Here is a 21,392-nt window from a genome sequence, read left to right as displayed (position 1 = left end):
ATGACAAACAGCAGTGGACCCAACACCGACCCTTGCGGTACACCACTAGTAACTGGTCTCCAGGATGAACATTTCCCATCAACAACCACCCTCTGTCTTCTTTCAGCAAGCCAATTTCCGATTCAAACTGCTATATCTCCCACAATTCCATTCCTCCGCATTTTGTACAATAGCCTATTGTGGGGAACCTTATCGAACGCCTTGCCGAAATCCATATACACCACATCAACCGGTTTACTCTCATCTATCTGTTTGGTCACCTTCTCAAAGAACTCAATAAGGTTTGTGAGGCACGACCTTCCCTTCACAAAACCGTGCTGACTATCCCTAATCAATTTATTCTTTTCTAGATGATTATAAATCCTATCCCTTTATAACCTTTTCCAACACTTTACCAACAACTGAGGTAAGGCTCACTGATCTATAATTACCAGGGCTGTCTCTACTCCCCTTCTTGAACAGGGGAACCACATTTGCTATCCTCCAGTCGTCTGGCACTATTCCTGTAGACAATGACGAGTTAAAGATCAATGCCAAAGGCTCGGCAATCTCCTCCCTGGCTTCCCAGACGATCCGTGGATAAATCTCATCCGGCCCAGGGCACTTATCCATCTTCACCCTCTGTAGGACTTCTGGTACCTCTTCCTTGTGAACCTCAATCCCACCTAGTCTAGTAGCCTGTATCTCAGTATTCTCCTCGACAACATTGTCGTTTTCTAGAGTGAATACTGTTGAAAAATATTCATTTAGCACTTCCCCTATCTCATCTGACTCCACACACAACTTCCCACTACTATCCTTGATTGGGCCTAATCTTACTTTCGTCATTCTTTTATTTCTTAAATTCCTATAGAAAGCCTTAGGGTTTACCCTGATCCTATCCGCCAACAACTTCTCATGTCTCCTCCTGGCTCTTCTGAGCTCTCTCTTTAGATCTTTCTGGGCTACCTCGTAGCCCTCAAGTGCCCTAACTGAGCCTTCACATCTCATCCTAACATAAGCCGCCTTCTTCCTCTTGACGAGAGATTCCACCTCCTTCGTAAACCACGACTCCCGCACTCTACAGCTTCCTCCCTGCCTGACAGGTACATATTTATCTAGGACACACAGGAGCTTTTCCTTGAATAAGCTCCACATTTCTAATGTGCCCATCCCCTGCAGTTTCCTTCCCCATTCTATGCTCCCTAAATCTTGCCCCATCTCATCGTAATTGCCTTTCCCCCAGCTATAACTCTTGCCCAGTGGTATACACCTGTCCCTTTCCATCACTAAAGTAGACATAACAGAATTGTGATCGCTATCACCAAAGTGCTCACCTACTACCAAATCTAACACCTGGCCGGGCTCATTACCCAGTACCAAATCTAATGTGGCTTCGCCCCTTGTTGGCCTATCTACATACTGTGTCAGGAAGCCCTCCTGCACACTGTGGACAAAAACTGACCCATCTATAGTACTCGAACTATAGTGTTCCCAGTCAATATCTGGAAAGTTGACGTCCCCCATGACAACTGCCCTGTCTCTCTCACTCCTATCGAGAATCATCTTTGCTATCCTTTCCTCTACATCTCTGGAACTATTCGGAGGCCGATAGAAAACTCCCAACAGGGTGACCCCTCCTTTCCTGTTTCTAACCTCAGCCCATACTACCTCAGTTGACGAGTCCCCAAACATCCTTTCTGCAACTGTAATACTGTCCTTGACCAACAATGCCACACCTCCGCCCCTTTTACCATCTTCTCTGTTCTTACTGAAACATCTAAATCCCAGAACCTGCAACAACCATTCCTGTCCCTGCTCTATCCATGTCTCCGAAATGGCCACAACATCGAAGTCCCAGGTACTAACCCATGCTGCAAGCTCACCAACCTTATTCCGGACGCTCCTGGCATTGAAGTAGACACACTTCAAACCAACTTCTTGCTTGCTGGTGCCATCTTGCTTCCCTGAAACTTTAACTTACACGTTAAGCATGTCACTCATTTTCTCTGACTCAATGCATAACTTTCCTTCTTTGTCCTTAAGTGGGCCAATCCTTTCTCTAGTTACCCGCTTGCTCTTTATATATGATTAAAAGGCTTTGGGATTTTCCTTAACCATGTTCGCCAAAGATATCTCATGCCCCCTTTTAGCCCTCTTAATTCCACCTTTCAGATTCACCCTACATTCCCAATATTCTTCCAAAACTTCGTCTGTCTTCAGTCGCTTAGACCTTATGTATGCTTCCTTTTTCCTCTTAGCTAGTCTCACAATTCACCTGTCATCTATCATTCCCTAATCTTGCCATTTCTATCCCTCATTTTCACAGGAACATGTCTCTCCTGCACGCTATCAACCTCTCTGTAAAAGCCTCCACATATCACATGTGGATTTACCTTCAAACAGTTTCTCCCAAACTACATTCCCCAGATCCTGCCGAATTTTGGTGTAGTTGGCCTTCCCGCAGTTCAGAACTCTTCCTTTCAGACCACTCTCATCTTTGTTCATGAGTATTGTAAAACTTACGGAAGTGTGGTCATTATTTCCAAAGGAGTCCCCTACTGTAATATCAACCACCTGGCCGGGCTCATTCCACAACACCAGGTCCGGTATGGCCCCTTCCTGAGTTGGACTCCATACATACTGCTCTAGAAAACCGTCCTGGACACACCTTACAAATTCTGCTCCGTCTTGACCCTTAACACTGAGTGAATCCCAGTCAATGTTGGGAAAATTAAAATCTCCTATCACCACCACCTTGTTTCTCCTACATCTTTCCATTATCTGTTTACATATTTGTACCTCTATCTCACGCTCGCTGTTGGGAGGCCTGTAGTACAGCCCCAACATTGTTACTGCACCCTTCCTATTTCTGAGTTCTACCCATATTGCCTCACTGCGTGAGTCCTCCATAGTGCCCTCCTTCAGTACAGCTGTGATACCGTCTTTGACCAGTAATGCAACTGCTCCACCCCTTTTAACTCCCTCTCTATCCAGCCTGAAGCGTTGATATCCTGGGACATCTAGTTGCCAATCATGCCCTTCCCTCAACCAAGTCTCAGTAATAGCAAAACATCATACTCCCAGGTACCAATCCAAACCCTAAGTTCATTTGCCTTACTTACTACATCTCTCGCATTAAAACAAATGCACCTCAGATCACCTGTCCCTTTGTGTTCATCATCTGCTCCCTGCCTACTGTTCCCTTTAGTCACGCTGTCTTCATTATCTCGTTCCTTACAGGCTTTACTTACTACCTCCTTTCTGTCCAATGACCTGTCCAATATTTGGTTCCCATCCCCCTGCTGCATTAGTTTAAACCCTCCCCAACAGCGTTAGCAAAAGCACCCTCAAGGACATTGGTTCCAGTGCAGCCCAGGTGTAGACCGTCCAATTTATAATAGACCACCTTCCCCAGAACCGGTCCTAATCCGCCACATTTCCCCCTATCCCAAGCCTCCTTACTTTCTGCTTGAGCATACCGTGGGGAACCTTATCAAATGTCAGTGTGGACTTGATCGGCTGAATGGCCTGCTTCCCACTGTAAGGATTCTATGACGTATTTTTGCAGCATAGTTACTGATGAAATGTAAAAAACACTTCAACCATATCGTGCGCAGTAAGCTCCTTAAGTAATGTGGGCATGACCAGTAACCTCGTTTTAATGACTGAATTTGACTGAGATTACAGTTGGCTTTCTTGCAATCACTGTGCCCTTCAACTGCCAAGCTAAGGACAGAGCAAGAGAGAGGGAAGAGTTCTTTTAAATGGTGAAGAGATTGGAATGGATGCATGTTTGTTGTAAGTGCTAAAGTGAAGGCTCGAATCTGCGCTCTGACTCAACTGACCTCTGATGAAGGGTCTAGGCCCGAAACGTCAGCTTTTGTACTCCTGAGATGCTGCTGGGCCTGCTGTGTTCATCCAGCCTCACATTTTATTATCTTGGATTCTCCAGCATCTGCAGTTCCCATTATCACTGACCTCTCCTGTGCTTTTCCTCTCATTGTGAGCTTGCTACAAGTCCTGTTGTAGAGGAATTTTCAGTGTTAGTTCTGATGGCCCTGGATTGCACTTTGACCACTGTGTTTGCCACCATCCGCAAATCCTAGGCTTCTGTGTCACCTCCTTGGACTGACTAGGTCAGGGTTCTGTGGAGCGCAATGATAGCTTTATGCACCTCTCTATCTCAGCTTTGCAGAACGATCGCAAGGAAGTCATCAAGAACAAGATCCGTGCAATTGGCAAGATGGCCAGAGTCTTCACTGTTCTCAGGTAGGCTGCCTGATATTCATGACTCCTCAGTGACTAGAAGTGTGCTGTGTGCCTGCTGTTTGACAGTGTGTGCTGTGCCTTCATTCTGAGATTTTTTAACAGCTCTGTAAGGTTAATGTTTCTATTGGTTTGTTCTCTTCATAGAGAGGAACATGAAAATGTACTGACATTAAAAGGCTTGACTCCAAGCGGCACCCTGCCTTTTGGTGCCTTGGCAGGAGGAAAACCAACCTTGGAGAAAGGTTAGGAAAGTTATTGTGCAGTATGTGCGTTCAGGACTGTCCCTCGGGGGCACAGGCTAATGGTTTCCATCCTAAACACTGTGTATGCATTCTTTCCCCCTCTCTCTTTGAAACACTTTGAACCTTCCCGCTCCCTGTCACAAGTTATCCTTCCCTCTCCAGCCCTACCCTGTTTGAAGCACCTCACCACACCCTCAGAATGTAGTTTCTCTTTGCCAGTGCTTTAGTTGGAAATTGGAAAGCTGAAGCAACCAGTTGGAAACAGAAACAGGTGCTGTGAGGGTTCACTGAGATTGATGCTACAGTCAGGGAGAAATTCCCTTTCCTCCTTTCATACACAATCGCTGTGTATTGATCCCTCCTTCTGGTTGTAACTTTGTGATGCCCTAGTTTGAAAGCTGTGGTCCATGTGACACATCCTCAGTGTGATAAATTCACATGTTGGTGTGACATTTCCTCCCCGCCCCAGTTCAGGACTTCTGCTTTGATGGAGGGTGTGGGCTGTGCGTCTGGTCCAGACTCATTCAGTGATCAGATCATCAGCACTGATGCTGAGAAAGTAAATGGGGCCGTGAACCCAAACAGGCCGCTGTCTTTGTATCCTTAGTGTGATCGGCTGGTGATACGGCCCCTGCTATTGATGCTGCCTTGTTCCTCAGTCAGTCTGTGTTTCAGATCGTTCACAGGGAGGGCCAAGTGCATGGGTCTAGGCTGCTGCGTGGAACAAAACTCATTTTGATATTGTCTGAGTCATTGCAACAGTCTGATCAGTTACCAAACTGTGTGTGACATGCACAGAATTTACTGATCATTGTGTAACTCTTTGCAAATTAACGGACAAGCCCCCAGAGTGTATTGATAAGCTGCATCGTACTCTTGAGCTGAGCTGGTGATGAATTGTGTTGTAAGAGTTCATTGGTGTGTCACGTTATTGACGACTCTCTCTCTCTCTCTACCTCTCCCTCGACCTCTCCCTCTATCTCTCCCTCCCCCCACCCCATTCTGATGTTCATCTTTACAGCAATGACTGATGCAGTATCCTCTCGTTCAGGTATGTGTTAGTATGTTGGCAGTTGTGTGTTCTCGCTCATGACCACATCCCAGTTGCTTGGTGTGTAAGCCAAACCGAATATTCAGCCACACTGAACTGCTGAGTGTTGGCAATGAGTGTAAGTGTCCCTGGCTGCTGCTGCTTTTCCCGAACTTCATGTTTCAGGAGGAACGGTGTCTGCACACAGCCACAAGTTATCCGTCAGGTGAGAGGTCTCATCTTGCTTGGCCTTAGATTTTCTAGCTTTCAAAAACAGGCAGAAGGAAATTGCTGCAAAAGTGTATTGGGTTTTTAACTTTATTCTTCCCTTCCCTTTCCTTGGGAAATCGGGTTAGGTAATATTATTGTCCATTGCTTCTTGCCCTGAGGATATGGAAACCCCAGTTGGGACTGGAGTGGATTGTCAGCCCGACTTAATTGATTGATTTGTATTGCCACGTACCAGAATACAGTGAAAAGTTTATTTGAGTGTACAGGCAGACCGCAACAAGCAAAGGATGTATAGATCATAAAGATTTGGAGGCATACGGATTATGTTGGCTGGAGCCCTCCAACAGTTTGATAATGTCCAGAAAGAAGCTGTTCCTTAACCTGGATAAGGACTGGGATTCCATTGACCACAGGATATCATTGAGCAGCTGACTGTATGATGCCACCTCACCAGCTGTAGAGGGTGAACTTGAAACTACACCATAGGATGATCCGATTAGGCTGGTCTTGAACTGCGTCACCTGAGGTTATCACACCAGGGACATAGCTCAGTATTGCTCAGTCTGAAATCTGCTTTTACTAAGTACAGCCAAAGGGATTTTTTTTTTCTGAGTTATCCATAGAATCTGTACAGTGTGGAAACAGGCCTAATAAGTCCACACCAACCTTTTGAAGAGCAACCCACCAAGACTCAACCCCACAATCCCTGTAACCCTGCATTTCCCATGGTTAATCCACCTAACTGACACATCCCTGAACACTGTGGGCAATTTGGCATGGACTATCCACCTATTCTGTACATCTTTGGACTGTGGGAGGAAACTAGTGTTGGACTCTGGTTCCTCTCTTCCTTGGAAGAGAGTTTCAAGACTTTTGAATCATAACACTGAAAGAACAGAGATGTGGTTCTCGGTCAGTCTGGTACTGTGCTTGGAGGTTATGGTCTTGCTACATACCCATTGCTCTTGTCCTTCTCAGTGGGACAGTTTGTGGGTTTGGAAGGGACTTTTGGGAGTTTCACTACATATTGGAAGTCAGGGCTACTGTCATTGAGTGAAGCAGCTAGGTCGGAAATGATTATTTCCATGTTCCTGGACGTTTAAATCCTGGTGCCCCAGTAGTCCCAGTTTGGAAAGGGAAATTAAGGCCACTGTGCAACTGGAATGAAGTATAGTTGACTCTTTCAGAGAATAATGACTGCATTTTCCATGTATGCTACTTTGTCAGTTGTTACCTCTGCGCTTACTGTGTACTTTGACTTCCTGATCTCATTTACGACTAAGTATAAAGTTATTAGACATTGCTTGGAGACAGTAAGGACTGTAGATGCCGGAAACTAGAGTCAATAAACATGGAGCTGGAAAAGCACAGCAGGTCAAACAGCATCCAAGGAACAGGAAAGTCAACGTTTTGGCCCGAGACTTTCCCGCAACTTGGATGCTGTCTGACCTGCTGTGCTTTTCCAGCTCCACATTTATTGACTATTACTCATTGCTGTTCTGTTTTTATTGTGGTAAACAGAGTTTTTAACTCCTGACAACATCAGCCTCAGTTGTTCATTTTTCCAAAATGGCTTTCGGGCATAAGGAAGAGTGCTTGCCTATTAAACCTGGTTCCCTGATTGGATTTAGTTCCTGTTAAAGTTTAAATCTCTAAATAGTCATTTAAAACCAGTAAAATAAAACAAAGGATTACAGATGCTGAAGATCTGAAACAGAAATTGCTGGTGAAACTCAGCAGGTCTGCAGCATCTGTGTGAAGAAAACAGAATTAATGTTTTGAGTCCAGTGACTCTTAAGTTCTGGTTTCTCCCTATTGATGCTGCCAGATCTGCTGAGTCTCTGCAGCCATTTCTGATTTTTTTTTTTAAACATAAAACATCTATGACTGTGCACAATTAGCCAGTCACCGTTTTGTGCTTAAAATCTCCAATTCTGCATTTACTCGTGGGCCCAGAGCTGAGAGTATCTGCAGGGGCCTGTGTTTTTTGGAATTGCTTCCAAACAACATTCAAGTGGTAAGTGCAAATGTGGATCCCACAGCTTGTAACCAAGGAACAAGTCAAAACATGCGTCCTCAACTTGGAACCAAGTTTGGATTTATTTTGAAGTATTATGAGAAGGTTGAGAGCTGTTGTCTGTAATTGTTGTGCTTTGTGGAAACTCCAGGGTACTTCACGTGTCTTGAACAACACGTGCATGGAAGATACCTCCAGCTGCATAAACCTGAGCAAACAGAGAGCTGGGAATGGGTGGAAAACATACAGAAACTATGAATCTTCTGATATGCATGCTTTAGAAGGTCTTCTGCTTTGCTTGTGCCAGTACCATGCAGTTAGTTCCGTTATTAATCGAGGAATAGATATCAGCCAGGATGCCAGGGAGAACTCCCTGCTGCTGCTGTTACAGTGCCATGCAATCTTTTGCATTTACCTCAATAGGCAAATTCAGCTTCAGTTAGCATCTCACCTGAAAGACAGCACCAACCAGGGGAAGGAGTTATACTGGATCTAGTTTTAGGAAATGAGCCCGGACAGTGAAGTTCCAGTGGGAGAGTAGTGACCATAATTCCATGAATTTTATAATAGTCATGGATAGGGATAACAGCAGTCCTCGGGGAGAAGGTGAACTACAACAATATCAGGCAAGGACTGGAGAATGTTGATTGGAGGTGGCTGTTTGAGAGTACATCTACATTACAGATGTGGAAGTATTTCAAAAGCCAGTTGAGAAGAGTTCAGGAGCAGCACGTTCCTGTGAGAATAAAGGATACTAACGGCAAGTTACGTGAATCTTGGATCACCAGGGATGTTATGACCTTGGTCAGAAAGAAAAAGGAACCATAAGACATAGGAGTGGAAGTAAGGCCATTCGGCCCATCGAGTCCACTTTGTCATTTAATCATGGCTGATTGGCAATTCAACTCCACTTCCCTGAACTCTACCCGTAGCCCTTAATTCCTTGTGAGATCAAGAATTTATCGATCTCTGCCTTGGAGACATTTAACGTCCCGGCCTCCACTGTGTTCTGTGGCAATGAATTCCACAGACCCACCAATCTCTGGCTGAAGAAATGTCTCCTCATTTCCGTTTCAAATTAACCCCTCTAATTCTAAGGCTGTGCCCATGGGTCTCAGGGTCTTATGCTTCCTTTTTCTTTCTGACCAAGGTTATAACATCCCTGGTCATCCAAGGTTCACGTAACTTGCCATTAGTATCCTTTATTCTCACAGGAATGTGCTGCTCCTGAACTCTTCTCAACTGGCTTTTGAAGCATACATAAAGCCTAGGAGGATTGGAACTGACAAAGCCCTTGATGTATATAAGGAAAGTAGGAAAGAACATAAGGAATTAGAAGGACTAAAAACGGTCATGAAAAGTTATCAGGCAAGATTAAGGAGAATCCCAAAGCTTTTTATACATACGTAAAAAGCAAGAGAGTAGCCAGGAAAAGGGTTGGCCCACACAAGGACAAAGGAGGGAATGTGTGTGTGGAGCCAGAAGGGTTAGGTGAGGACTTAAATGAATACTTTGTATCGGTATTCACCAAAGAGAAGGAATTGCTGGAGGATGAACTCAGGGAAGGGAGTGTCAAATTTCTAAGCAAAGTAGCTATTAAAAAGGCAGAGGTGTTGTGCGTCATAAAAAATATGAAGGCAGATAAATCCCCAGGTCCTGAAAGGGTCTATTCCAGAATATTGAGGGAGATGAGAGAACAAGGTGAGGCCCTAGAGCACTGGAGAAGCACTAATGTTGTCCCATTGTTTAAAAAGTGTAACAGGGTAATTCAGGAAATTACATGTCTGTAAGCCTTCCGTCAGTTGTAGGGAAATTATTGCAAAAGATTCTCAGGAACAAGATCTGTACTCATTAGAAACAAATGGACTGATTAGCGATAAACAGTATAGTTTTTTGTGAGGCATCAAGTGCCTCACTAACTTGATCGGGTTTTTTGAGGAGGTGACAAAGACAATTGATGAGGGAAAAAGGTTGATATTGTTTACACGGACATCAGTAAAGATTTGATAAGGTCTCTCATATGACAGACTGGTACAAAAGGTGAGGTCACATGGTATCCAGGATTAGCTGGCAAGATGGATACAAAACTGGCTTAGTCATAGGAGACAGAGGGTAGCGATGGAAGTTTTCCGGAATGGAGGGTTGTGACCAGTGATGTTCCACAGGGATCTGTGCTGGACCTCTGCTGTTTATGATCTACATAAATGATTTGGAGGAAAATATAGCTGGTCTAATTAGTAAATTTGCAGATGACACAAAGTTTGGTAGAGTTGCAGATAGTGAGGATGACTGTCTGAGGATACAGTAGGATATAGATCAGTTAGAGGCATGGGCAGAAATGTGGTGGATGGAGTTTAATCCAGGCAAATGTCAAGTGATGTATTTTGGAAGGTCGTGTACAGGTGGAAATTATACAGCGAATGGCAGAACCCTAAGGAGTATTGATATGCAGAGGGATCTGGGGTGTGCAGGTCCACAGATCTCTGAAGGTAGCAGCACAAGTAGACAAGGTGATTTAAAAAGGCCAATGGCATGCTTACCTTCATTGCAAGGGATTTAGAGTATAAGGGAAGACAAGTTATGCTGCTGCTTTGTAGAACTTTAGTTAGGCCACACTTGGAACATTGTGTACATCTCTGGCTACCACACCACCAGAACAATGTGGATGCTTCGGAGAGGGTACAGAAAAGGTTTACCAGGATGTTGGCTGGTGTGGGGGGTTTAAGCAATGAAGAAAGGTTGGATAGACTGCGTTTGTTTTCTGTGTGTAATACAGGAGATTGAAGGGTGACCTGATAGAAGTTTATAAGATTGTGAATGGCAGGGATAGAGTGGAAAGTATGAAGCTTTTTCCCAGGTGGAGGGGTCAATTACAAGGGGACACAGATTGAAGGTGTGAGGGGACAGTTTAAAAGGGATGTACAAGGCAGGTTTTTTTTACACAAAGGGTGGTGAGTGCTTGGAGTGCATTGCCAGAGGAGCTACTGGAAACAAACACTGTATCAGCATCCAAGAAGCACCTGGACAAAGACGGGAATGGGAAGGGAACAGAGGGATATGGATCCTGCAAGTGAAGGCAGTTTTAGTATGGAAGGGCAAAATGTGTCGGCGCAGATTGGAGGGCCAAAGGGATGTATTATTCTTTCTTCTTTAGCCAAGTATCAGAATGCAGTGATAATGGGAACTGCAGATGCTGGATAATCCAAGATAACAAAGTGTGACGCTGGATGAACATAGCAGGCCAAGCAGCATCTTAGGAGCACAAAAGCTGACGTTTCGGGCTTAGACCCTCCATCAGAGCTTCACACTTTGTTATCTTGTATCAGAAAGTAGTGGCCTGATAGGATTTGACAGCCAGGAGGATAAGCATGTTTCTCAAAATATCCAAATCAGTTCCACATATTTGTACTGGCTTCTTGGTGAAGGAGGAAGGAAATTGCTGGTGGAACAGAGTATTTTGAGGAGGAGAAAGGTCAGAGCCAGAAAGCGTGGTCCTTTTGGGCTATGGTGAGATAGGAAGGGGAAGGTTTTGAGGTCCAGTCGTTAAAGTTTAAGGATCTTGGGAAGGAAAGGGTGAAATAGCAGAGGTTAAAGGTGGTAATCTCTACAACTGCCAGGAGTATGATCAAATTGTCCCCACTTGCCTGGAGAGGTGCAGACCCAATACTCGAAGCTTGACAGCATCTAGGACATAGCAGTCTAATTGATTGGGACCACACCCACAAACATCCACTCCATCCACCACTAAGGCTCAGTAGCAGCAGTGTGTACTATCTACAAGATGCACTACAGAACTTTACCAAAGCTTCTTAGACAGTACCTTCCAAATCTACGACCACTTCCATCTAGAAGGACAAGGGCAGAAGATACTTGGGAACACCATCTCCTCCAAATTCCCTCTTAACCATGCACTGCACTGACTTGAAAATATATTGCTATTCCTCCGCTGTTGAGTTCAAAATTCTGGAACTCACTCCCTAACAGCTTTGAGGGTGTCCCTACAACAAATAGATCCCAGCTTTACGAGAAGGCAGCTCACTGTTACCATCATAGAGGGCAACTAGGAATGGTCAATAAATGCACATGAGTGAATAAAAAAAATTTAAACAAAGCTCCCACTTGCCCTTCCAGTGGTTTAGTGGTAGAAACCACTTTAACCTGTGGCTGGAGGGATGGTGCCGGAGATGGCTTCAGATTCCTAAGGCAGTAGGATTTATGCGAGAGGACCGGAAACTTCTGAACACCCTAGCCCTTGGCTTCACTGGAAGGTGGAGGGTTAAAAATAATTTGGCTGGGAAAGAAACATCTTGGAGAGTGGAACTGAGTACTGAGGACTGAGGTGATTAAGGAATAGTTCAGATGGAAGATGTTCTGGATAGTGGGAATTGGGGAGCAATCTCAATTGAGTTTGGAGTGTGAACGCACATTGTGTGGGCAATAACTTGGTGATCTGAAGCATGGCCTGAATATACAGTAATGCTGAGAATCTCAGTCAACAGAAGCAGAGAAATGAGATCAGAATTTAGGAAAGATAAGAATAGAATAAAACAGATAGGAATAGCAGTGTCATTGTAGCACTGGATAAGGATGATGTAGTCAAAGGGCCAGAGTCTAATTTGATAGAAATTAGGGAAGAAAAGTTGATATATTACTTGAGTTATTTCAATGTAGATGAGGAATGGTTCCAGTGTCCATGCTGGGAGGTTTGCTTGTGCTGTTGTAATATGACAGGGGGATGGGGCACAGAGTAAATGTAAAGTCGGGTGCAAGCCCCAAGCAGGTAATGAAAGTACAGAAAGAATGCAGGGATTGTGCAGTATAACAAAGCATGTAGCTGGATGAACACAGCAGGCCAAGCAGCATCTCAGGAGCACAAAAGCTGACGTTTCGGGCCTAGACCCTTCATCAGAGAGGGGGATGGGGAGAGGGTTCTGAAATAAATAGGGAGAGAGGGGGAGGCGGACTGAAGATGGATAGAGGGGAAGATAGGTGGAGAGGTAGGGAGGGGACAGGTCAGTCAGGGGAAGATGGACAGGTCAAGGAGGCGGGAGGAGGTTGGTAGGTGGGAAATGGAGGTGCGGCTTGAGGTGGAAGGAGGGGATAGGTGAGAGGAGGAACAGGTTAGGGAGGTGGGAACGAGCTGGGCTGGTTTTGGGATGCAGTGGGGGAGGGGAGATTTTGAAGCTTGTGAAGTCCACATTGATATTATTGGGCTGCAGGGTTCCCAAGTGAAATATGAGTGGCTGTTCCTGCAACGTTCAGGTGGCATCATTGTGGCACTGCAGGGTGCTCGTGATGGGCATTTCGTCTAAGGAATGGGAGGGGGAGTTAAAATGGTTCACAATTGTCCGGTAGTTGGATTAGACGAGGGCACGATAAGGCACACGGGAGGCCCTGAAAGCTAATTGTATCTGCTTTAATGTAACAAGCCTGGGTAGTAAGTCAGATGAACTTCACAACATGGATCAGCACGTGGGAATACGATATTGTTGCAACCACTGAGATGTGGTTGAAGGAAAGACAGGACTGGCAGCTCAATGTTTTAGGGTGCAGACATTTTAGGCATGATAGTGAGGGGATGTAAGGGGAACGGGTCATTACATTATTGGTAAAGAAGACCATCGCTGCAGTAATGAGGTGTGATGTCTTAGAAGGATCTTCAAATGAGGCCATCTGTGTAGAACATAGAAATTAAAAGAAAAGGAGACAATCACATTGCTGGGATTATACCACAGGCCCCCCCAACAGTCAGAGGACGATAGAGGAGCAGGTACATAGGCAAATCACAGAGATATTAGAGAAATAGGATTATAGTTGTAAGGGATTTCAATTGGCTCACACTAACTGGGATTACCTTAGGGTGAAAGGATGAGACAGGGTGGAATTTTTAAAGTGCATCCAGGAGAGCTTCTTGTGCCAGTATGTAGATAGTCCAACTACAGAAAGGCTGTGCTCGACCTAATTCTAGGGAATGAAACTGGTTAATTGGTGGAAGTTTCAAGTGAGTGAGCATTTTGGGGCTAGTGACTATGACTTGCTAAGTTTCAAAGTCATTATGGAAAGGGATAAGGATAGTGCATAAGTTAAATTGTCAAAATTGGGAGAAGGCCAATTGCAATATCATTAGAGATTATGGGGAGACAATGGCCTATTCGTATTATCGCTGGACTGTTAATCCAGAGACCCAAATAATGTTCTGGGGACCCAGGTTCAAATCCTGCCTTGCCAGACGGTGGAATTTGAATTCAATAAAATATCTGGAATTAAGAAACTAATGATAACCATGAATCGATTGGCGATGGTTGAAAAAACCCATCTGGTTCACTAATGTCCTTTCGGGAAGGAAACTGCCATCCTTACCTGATCTGGCCTACATGTGACTCCAGATCTACCACCATGTGGTTGACTCTTAACTGCCCTCTGGGCAATTAGGGATAGGCAATAAATGCTCCTTACCAGTGATGCCCACATTCTGTAAATGAATTTTAAAAAAAGACAGGGCCTGGCAAGCACAGACTGGAAGCAGCTACTTGCAGGTAACTTTACATTTAGCAAATGGGAATCTTTTAAAAGTAATGTCATGAAAATTCAGGACCACTGTGTTCCTGTCCAAGTGAAGGACAAGAACAGCAAGTCCAAAGAACCCTGGATGACAAGGATATTGAGAGTTTAATAAAGAAAAAGGAGGCATATGTCAAGTTAAAAACAGGGGAGGCCCTTCAGGAGTATAAAGATGTAGAGGGGTGTTGCTTAAAAAACAAGTTAGAGGAAAGAGAAGCCGCAAAATTTCTAAAACATTGAGCTACCAGTCCTGTCTTTCCTTCAACCACATCTCAGTGGTTGCAACAATATCGTATTCCCACGTGCTGATCAATGTTGTGAAGTTCATCTGACTTACTACCCAGGCTTGTTACATTAAAGCAGATACAATTAGCTTTCAGGACCTCCCATGTACCTTATGCCCACGTCTACTCCGTCTACTAGACTATCCCGGCATTCCTGTCACCTTTGTCCAAAAGGGTGACCTTTAGTTGTAGGAATGTGGGGATGGTGTGGGAAGATGTTGTCACAGAATTTCACGGTCTTATGGTGCAAACGGAGGCTTTTTGACCCATTGTGTCTGCACCAGCTCTCCAAATAAATATCAAGACCATGCCATTTTCCTGCCTTTTCCTCAGCATACCCTTTATGTTTTAATAATCTTCGAGTACCTTCCCAAATGCCTCAGATGCCTGCCTACCACATTTCCAGGCTTTACATTCCGCATCCTCACTACTCACTGAGGAAAAAACGTTTCTCCCTTTGCAAATCACTTTCAATTTATGCCGTCTGTTTCTTGTTCCTTTTAAGAGTGGGAAGGTTTCTCTATCTGTTTCATCCAACCTGCTCATGATTTTGTAAATCTCTCTCAAATCTCCTCTCAGTCTTCTCTCCAAGGAGAACATTACAAGCTTTATAAGTCTGTCCTCATCACTGAAGTTTCTCATTCCTGAAGCAGTTCTTCTAAATCGCTTCTGCACTGACTCCGGTGTGTTCACATCTTTCCCATAAAGTGGTCCCCACAACTGTACACAAGACTGTGACTGAGGTTGACAAAGTAACTTCAAAATCACCTTTTTGTTCTTGTATTCTATGTCCCTATTAGTAAAGTTGAGAACACTATGCAGTTTATTAATTTCTGTCTGCACCAATTCGACCACCTTCAATAATCTCTGCACATTTACACCCCGGTTCCTTTGGTCCTTCAGCCCCTTTAGAATTGCACCCCTTGTTTAGGTTGTCTTTGTGCTCTTCTTGTGCATCACCTCACATTTCTGTGAAATGAACTGCATCAGCCACCTGTCCAACCACTTTGGATTCTACCCTGTTCTTCTCACGGTTTACAATTCCTTTAAGTTGAGGGTGAAGATCAGCCATGATTTTATTGAATGGTGGAGCCGAGGGTCTGAATTGTCGACAGCACCTCCTGTTTGCTATGTTCCTGTTTTTCTGTGAGCTGAGTGATTGTCATTGCAGTGCCTTACATGTTGCTTGTGTCTCTGTCTCCAAGGGAGAGGTTCGCTGCAGAGGATCAGCTTTGAACAGGCCAGGGGCTTGGACCGGATCAATGAAAGGATGCCTCCCCGCAAGCCGCAGATGATGAACCAGCCCCAAGCTTCAGCTCCATCTCCGACTCCTCCACCAGCTCCAACGCAGGCTCAAGTGCGAGCTCAGACCCAGGCTCGGGCTCAGGCTCAGGCTCAGGCTCAGGCTCAGGCTCGAGCCCAGGCCCAAGCACAGATGAAATGGCCCCCTCAGGGTTACCAAACTACCCGTGGACTGCAAAACGCCTCCCCACAGCAGCAGCAGGTACCTGGGCGAGTCCCATTTGGCACCAACATACCTGCTGATCGCCGGCAGCAAGCAATGGGCCAACGCCCCGTGCCCACACAGCCAGGGTTGCCAACTGCCAAGAGCACCCAGGGAATGAAAGGAAAAGATAAGATGGCACACTAACAGTTCGCCTGCCCTTTGTCATAGGGGCAGTGAGGTCCTATTTATTTATTGTAATTGCTTGGGAGTGTCCTGAGACCCATAGCTCCCAGCCTGTCCGTTCGCCTCCATTGTGATTGGTGCCCAGTTTTAGTGGAATATTGAGAAATTTGATCTCTTTGACTTCGCCTCCCTCTTGGACTGAAGTAACTGGAGAAAAACCAACTGACGTATCCCTTGAGTTTGCGCGGGCCTTGCTAAGTTTTCTGAAGGAGCATTCTGGGGATACGTGCATTTGAGAAGCGTAGAACTATCTCAGTCCCACTCGTGAGTCATCTTTGCACTGAGTGCCCAAGTCTGATATTTGTTCTCACCCTGGCTCAGGGTGTTGAGGGGAGAAGCACTGCACTACTTGTGTTGCACTGCAGTAGGCACTGACAGACAGGAAACCCAGAAGATGTCAGTGTGTTCTCAAAGGCATCACTTGCCTCCTTTGTGATGACTGACCTGCCATCGCCCACTCCCCTGTGCAGGCCCAAATACCTGCTACCTTCACCTATACTTGCAATGACTTGTACTGTTTCAGCTGGTGAGGCTGAGGACATACGCGCAGAGCTACTCGGCTCTCCTGTCTGCTCATTTTCAACCACCTGAACAATCCTGCCCACGGAGAACTCTATCCCAGTTCCCAATGAGTCAATCGTCAGCTTTTTCACAAATCTGGCTCCGATTTGTTTTTATGTGTGGTTCGTGGGAAGCCTTTTGGAAGGAGGAAGCATGCAAACAAAATTGATTTGTTCCAAGCTTTTATTTTAAAAAATAACAAGCCTGTTTATGGTACAATGTCTGTATCCCATCTCGAAACTTCATTTTAAAATGAATGAACCTGTATGTGTAAACTAGATTGAATCCTGATGAATTGGGAATGTCAGCTTGAGAAAGATGTTCTGTCATGACCTCTGGTGTTGTCTTTGGGGACATGTCTCTGAGCTGGTGCCTGTCTGTGAGGTCAGTTGAAAAGTGACTGAAATCAACTCAGCCTGTCCCGTTCTCCTTCTCTGCCTTGCCTGTGTCTTTCTCCCCGTTGTATCTGCAACTCTATCTGTCTCTCTCTGTCTTTGTTCCTTTCCACTACTCTCTCTGACTACTCTCTCCATTACTTTCTTCCCCACTTTTTTTCTTATTCTAACTGACTGTCTGTCTCTTCTCCCACCCATGTTGCATACTGTCTCTTTTGCCAGCTCTCTCATGCTTGATAGCATTGTCAGTAATCAGGACCCTCCTGCAGTTTTCTTGTAACCGAGCTCTGAGTGTTGTACATTTGGAAATCTGATTGATTGGGTTCTGCTCTGCAGATTACATCATCTTGGTCAAACTTGTCCTATTTCAGTATTGAGTTCAGAACGTTGCAGTGCTTGAGGAGATGATCAGAGAGAGAACAGATCTGAGATCTTTAGTATACATCTTTTATCACCTGGCCTTTGGGATGGAAAATTAACAGTTCTTGAAGTTAACAAGCTGGTGACAGTTAATCTTCCCAAACCTGTGAAATGGTTGGGCAACAAAGACCTTCTGGAACATTACTCTCACAGTTCAAATATGCTTGCTTTAAAACTCTGCTTTATCTGGGAAATGATGTTCAGATCTCCTTACCCAATGAAAGCTCATCCAGGAGATTGCATGAATCAAGAAAATCTAGGTTGTACTGCACAGATGTTAACTGATGTCACTCAGTTTCCCAAAGCAAAAAGTTATATTTTTGGTTCCCCATCTGAAGAGTGCTGAAAGTAACTAAAATGAGCTGCAGTACCTCTGCCACTGACTGTCTGAGAAAAACAGTGACCATCCAGTGTTTGCAAATTTCGGATCTTTAGTGTGCAATTTGGGAAAATTTTTCCCAGTGTGTGCTTTCATTGTCTTGCAATGTCTGTTTGCAGTGCTCTTCGTTCAAGTCCCTGACTACTTAATGGCAACACACTGCCAATTCTAGACTGTACAATGAATCCTAATTCACCCTGAACAAAGGGAATATGCTCTGAAACAATGTTGGCAGTACCCACCCAAAACTGTTGGCACAAGTCAGTGTCATTGCCTTTGGAGGTAGTGGTACATTGGTTAGCAGGACAATTGTCCGAAGACAGCGGTATTGGGTTTGTTGTAGCTCTGAACAAAAAGATCCTCCAGATGACGATCACTTTGTGAATATTCCAGATGTTTGGCAACCGACAGTCACAAAATGTTAGTTTGACTGCATGTGGTCAGGCCCATACATCAAAGTTGCAGCGCTCCTTGGGTGAGCTCTGTTCTTTCTTGCAGCACTCCTCGGGTGAGCTCTGTTTTTGCAGCACTCCTCGGGTGAGCTCTGTTTTTGCAGCACTCCTCGGGTGAGCTCTGTTTTTGCAGCACTCCTCGGGTGAGCTGTGTTGGGCTACAGCTGGGCAAAGGAAGGTAGCTGCATTTGTACAACAGAGGGCAGAGGTGATGCAAGATGCCAAGCATCACTAGTCAGGGATGGATTCCTTCTCGTGTGGATTGCCACAGACTAGGAAATCCGTATTGGTTAAAGGTTGCTTGCTCAAAGGAACCAGAGAGTTGCTTTCAGGGTTTATCCCTCGTCTTCCCTCCTGTTAAATGCCAAGTACTGAAACCTATGACTTTCCAGAGAAAAGTGAGTACAACAGGTGAAGAGGTAAGCTCTTGAGGTGTTTTAATTATTAAACTCACTTGTTGGTGAGGGTCTCAATGAAATCTCTTTGTTCTCACTATTTTTACGTCAAAGGGGGGCATGAGGTCAGCTTGAAGTGTACCAGGCCAGAGACTATCCACACTGAGGCATTGATGGATTGCTCAGATTGGCAGTTTGCTGCTAGAGACAGTTCTGAGTGAGAGCAGTCCATGCCACCCCTTTCCTCCCAACCAAAGATCTAATGCCCAACACAAGCTTCAAGTGAATGCATGTTTGCCACAGTCGGATTTCAGGGGCTGTTTGGTTTGCGATCATAGACTACGGGGTAGAAGCTTCCTCAAATTAAAATTATAATGGGGAGAAAGGGCCTTCAGAGAAACCTGACCCTCTCCTCGCTGTTTTAACCACTTGACTTCCAATTCAACACAAAGATTATTATTTTGGTGTCTTTTCTTTTAAGAAAGAAAAGTCCTTTTTGCAGAGTCTTTTTAAAAAATGTACCGTTACTGTTCCCCTTTTGTAAGAAAGAAAAGGACAGCTCCCCACAGGACAGACATTCTACATTGATACTGTTGGTTAAAAAGAGTTTCATTAACTTGTGTTTTTTTTTGTAAGTGCACTGAGAAGACTGTCACAGTTTCTAATTTAGTATAGTGATAAGATAATAGTGAACTTTTCTTGTAAAAAAAATTTTGCATTAAAAATCCAAGTTTGGTTTTATTAGCTGGAGCTGCAAATGTGTGTTCCTGTCATGACAATCAAATGTGATGCTTTGGTGTGTGTGAAGTGTTTAAGGTGTGGAAGCGGAAGCACAGATAGACTCAGACAGGAAAAGGATGACAGACTTCTGTCCCAAAAGACCTTGAGAGGGGTCATTGAGTTTGTCCAACAGTCCAACAACTTTGCAGTCACTTCACTGAAACCAGACTTTAATTTCCTATGGCTCATGCTAACTTTAGATGATAAAGCTACAGCATGTGAGATCGCTTACTTGCACTGAATTTCCATTCCAAACATATGATGACCGTACTGTCTCATAGAGCACTATATCTCCAGTTAGTTGTTCCAGGGTAACTGTTTGGTCCGTGTCATTCCTTTGTAGCATTGCTACTGAAGGATCCTTGGAGGACAGTGGTGTGTTCCGAATGCTCTTTTCCTCCCTGATGAGAAAGTTATGCTTGCGTGCAAATTAGAAAGAGGAGTAGGCCACTTGGCCCTTCAGCCTGCTCCGCCATTCGGTAAGGTAATGACTGATCTGATTTTAAACTCACATCCACGTTACTGCCTACCCTTGCTAACCTTTCACCCCTTGCTTAATAAGAATCTGTCCACCTGTGCCTTAAACGTGTTCAAAACTTCTGATACCATCTCCCTTTTGGGGCGATCCAAAGACTCATGACCCTCTCTGAGTAAAAGTCTTGGCTCATATTTGTCTTCAAACAGTGACTTCTAGCACTGGATTCTCCCGTAAGAGGAAACATCCTCTCCACATGTCCTCTGTCAAGACCCCTCAGGATTTTTTTTTACAATTTATTTATGGAATGTGGCATGGCTGGCTAGGCCAGCATTTATTGGGAAGAACCAACCACGTTGTTCCGAGTCTGGAGTCACATGTGGGCTAATCCAGTAAAGGGTTTAGGTGAACTGAATGTGTTTTTACAGCCATCAACAGTGATTACGTGGTTGCCATCAAGACTTTTTGAAAGTATTATTCCAAATTTTAAAGTATTTGAATTGCCATGCCATCTGCCGTGGTGAGATTCAAACCCCTGCCCAGAGAATATTAGCCTGTAGCTCTGGATTACTAGTGGCGTTGCCACCATCAAGGTGTGTGTGTGTGTGTGTGTGTGTGTGTGTGTGAGAGAGAGAGAGAGAGAGACAGAGGTGTGTTTTGTTCATTGCTGATTTCTGAAGTCACCATCGCAGAGGTTGGGACTGACTGAGTTTCTGCTGATGAATCCTGTGGTAATTTTTGTGTTTCTTTGGTGACGCTACTTGGGGAGTGAGAGGAACTTCAGAAACCAGTCACCAGCGCCTCTGTTTCCATTGTGAAAGTTGATTTGAAAAATGAAATGTGATTTTGCTGTGGCAATTCACTGGCATAAAGTTCCACGAAAAGAAAAATGTGGCAACAGCAAGTAAAGATTGTGTGCGTGAACCACATTGCCCAGTCAAAGTTTTGGAATTCTGAATTCAAAGATTAATGGAATTATGCTACGACTTAGGCAAAGCTAACAGACAGAATTAAGTTTTCCTTTCTAAACCAGCAACAGCAGCAACCTCTGATTCTGTATAACACAATTCTTGGCTTTGTTGTGGACACCACAACAAAACTCAGGAGGGCTTTCAACAGAACCTGACCTTCATGAGAACTCAATGGTGTGTGCAAAACCGCAAAGAAGGTGGTTCTACATTGTGCTGCATTCAATGCACCCAGACCTTGCTGCAGAAATTTCACCTTCG

The 21,392-nt window shown here is 44.6% G+C and overlaps 1 protein-coding gene across 1 annotated transcript in view; it reads left to right on the top strand.

Annotated features, from left to right (window-relative positions):
* The window catches only part of LOC125448074 (serine/threonine-protein phosphatase 2B catalytic subunit gamma isoform-like), a 45,664-nt gene extending 26,012 nt beyond the window's left edge, over positions 1 to 19,652 (top strand). The window contains exons 11-14 of the mRNA XM_048523057.2: positions 4,170 to 4,251; positions 4,396 to 4,493; positions 5,515 to 5,544; positions 15,822 to 19,652. Of these exons, the coding sequence (XP_048379014.2) occupies positions 4,170 to 4,251; positions 4,396 to 4,493; positions 5,515 to 5,544; positions 15,822 to 16,267 (656 nt within the window). The 3' untranslated portion in view covers positions 16,268 to 19,652. The remainder of the gene's footprint in view (positions 1 to 4,169; positions 4,252 to 4,395; positions 4,494 to 5,514; positions 5,545 to 15,821) is intronic.
* The last annotated feature ends 1,740 nt before the right edge of the window (positions 19,653 to 21,392 follow it).

This window comes from Stegostoma tigrinum, chromosome 40 (genome assembly GCF_030684315.1).
Source record: "Stegostoma tigrinum isolate sSteTig4 chromosome 40, sSteTig4.hap1, whole genome shotgun sequence".
NCBI classification, from domain to species: Eukaryota; Metazoa; Chordata; class Chondrichthyes; order Orectolobiformes; family Stegostomatidae; genus Stegostoma; species Stegostoma tigrinum.
Note: the sequence above shows the minus strand (reverse complement) of the source record. Positions and strands in the feature narration are given on the sequence as shown.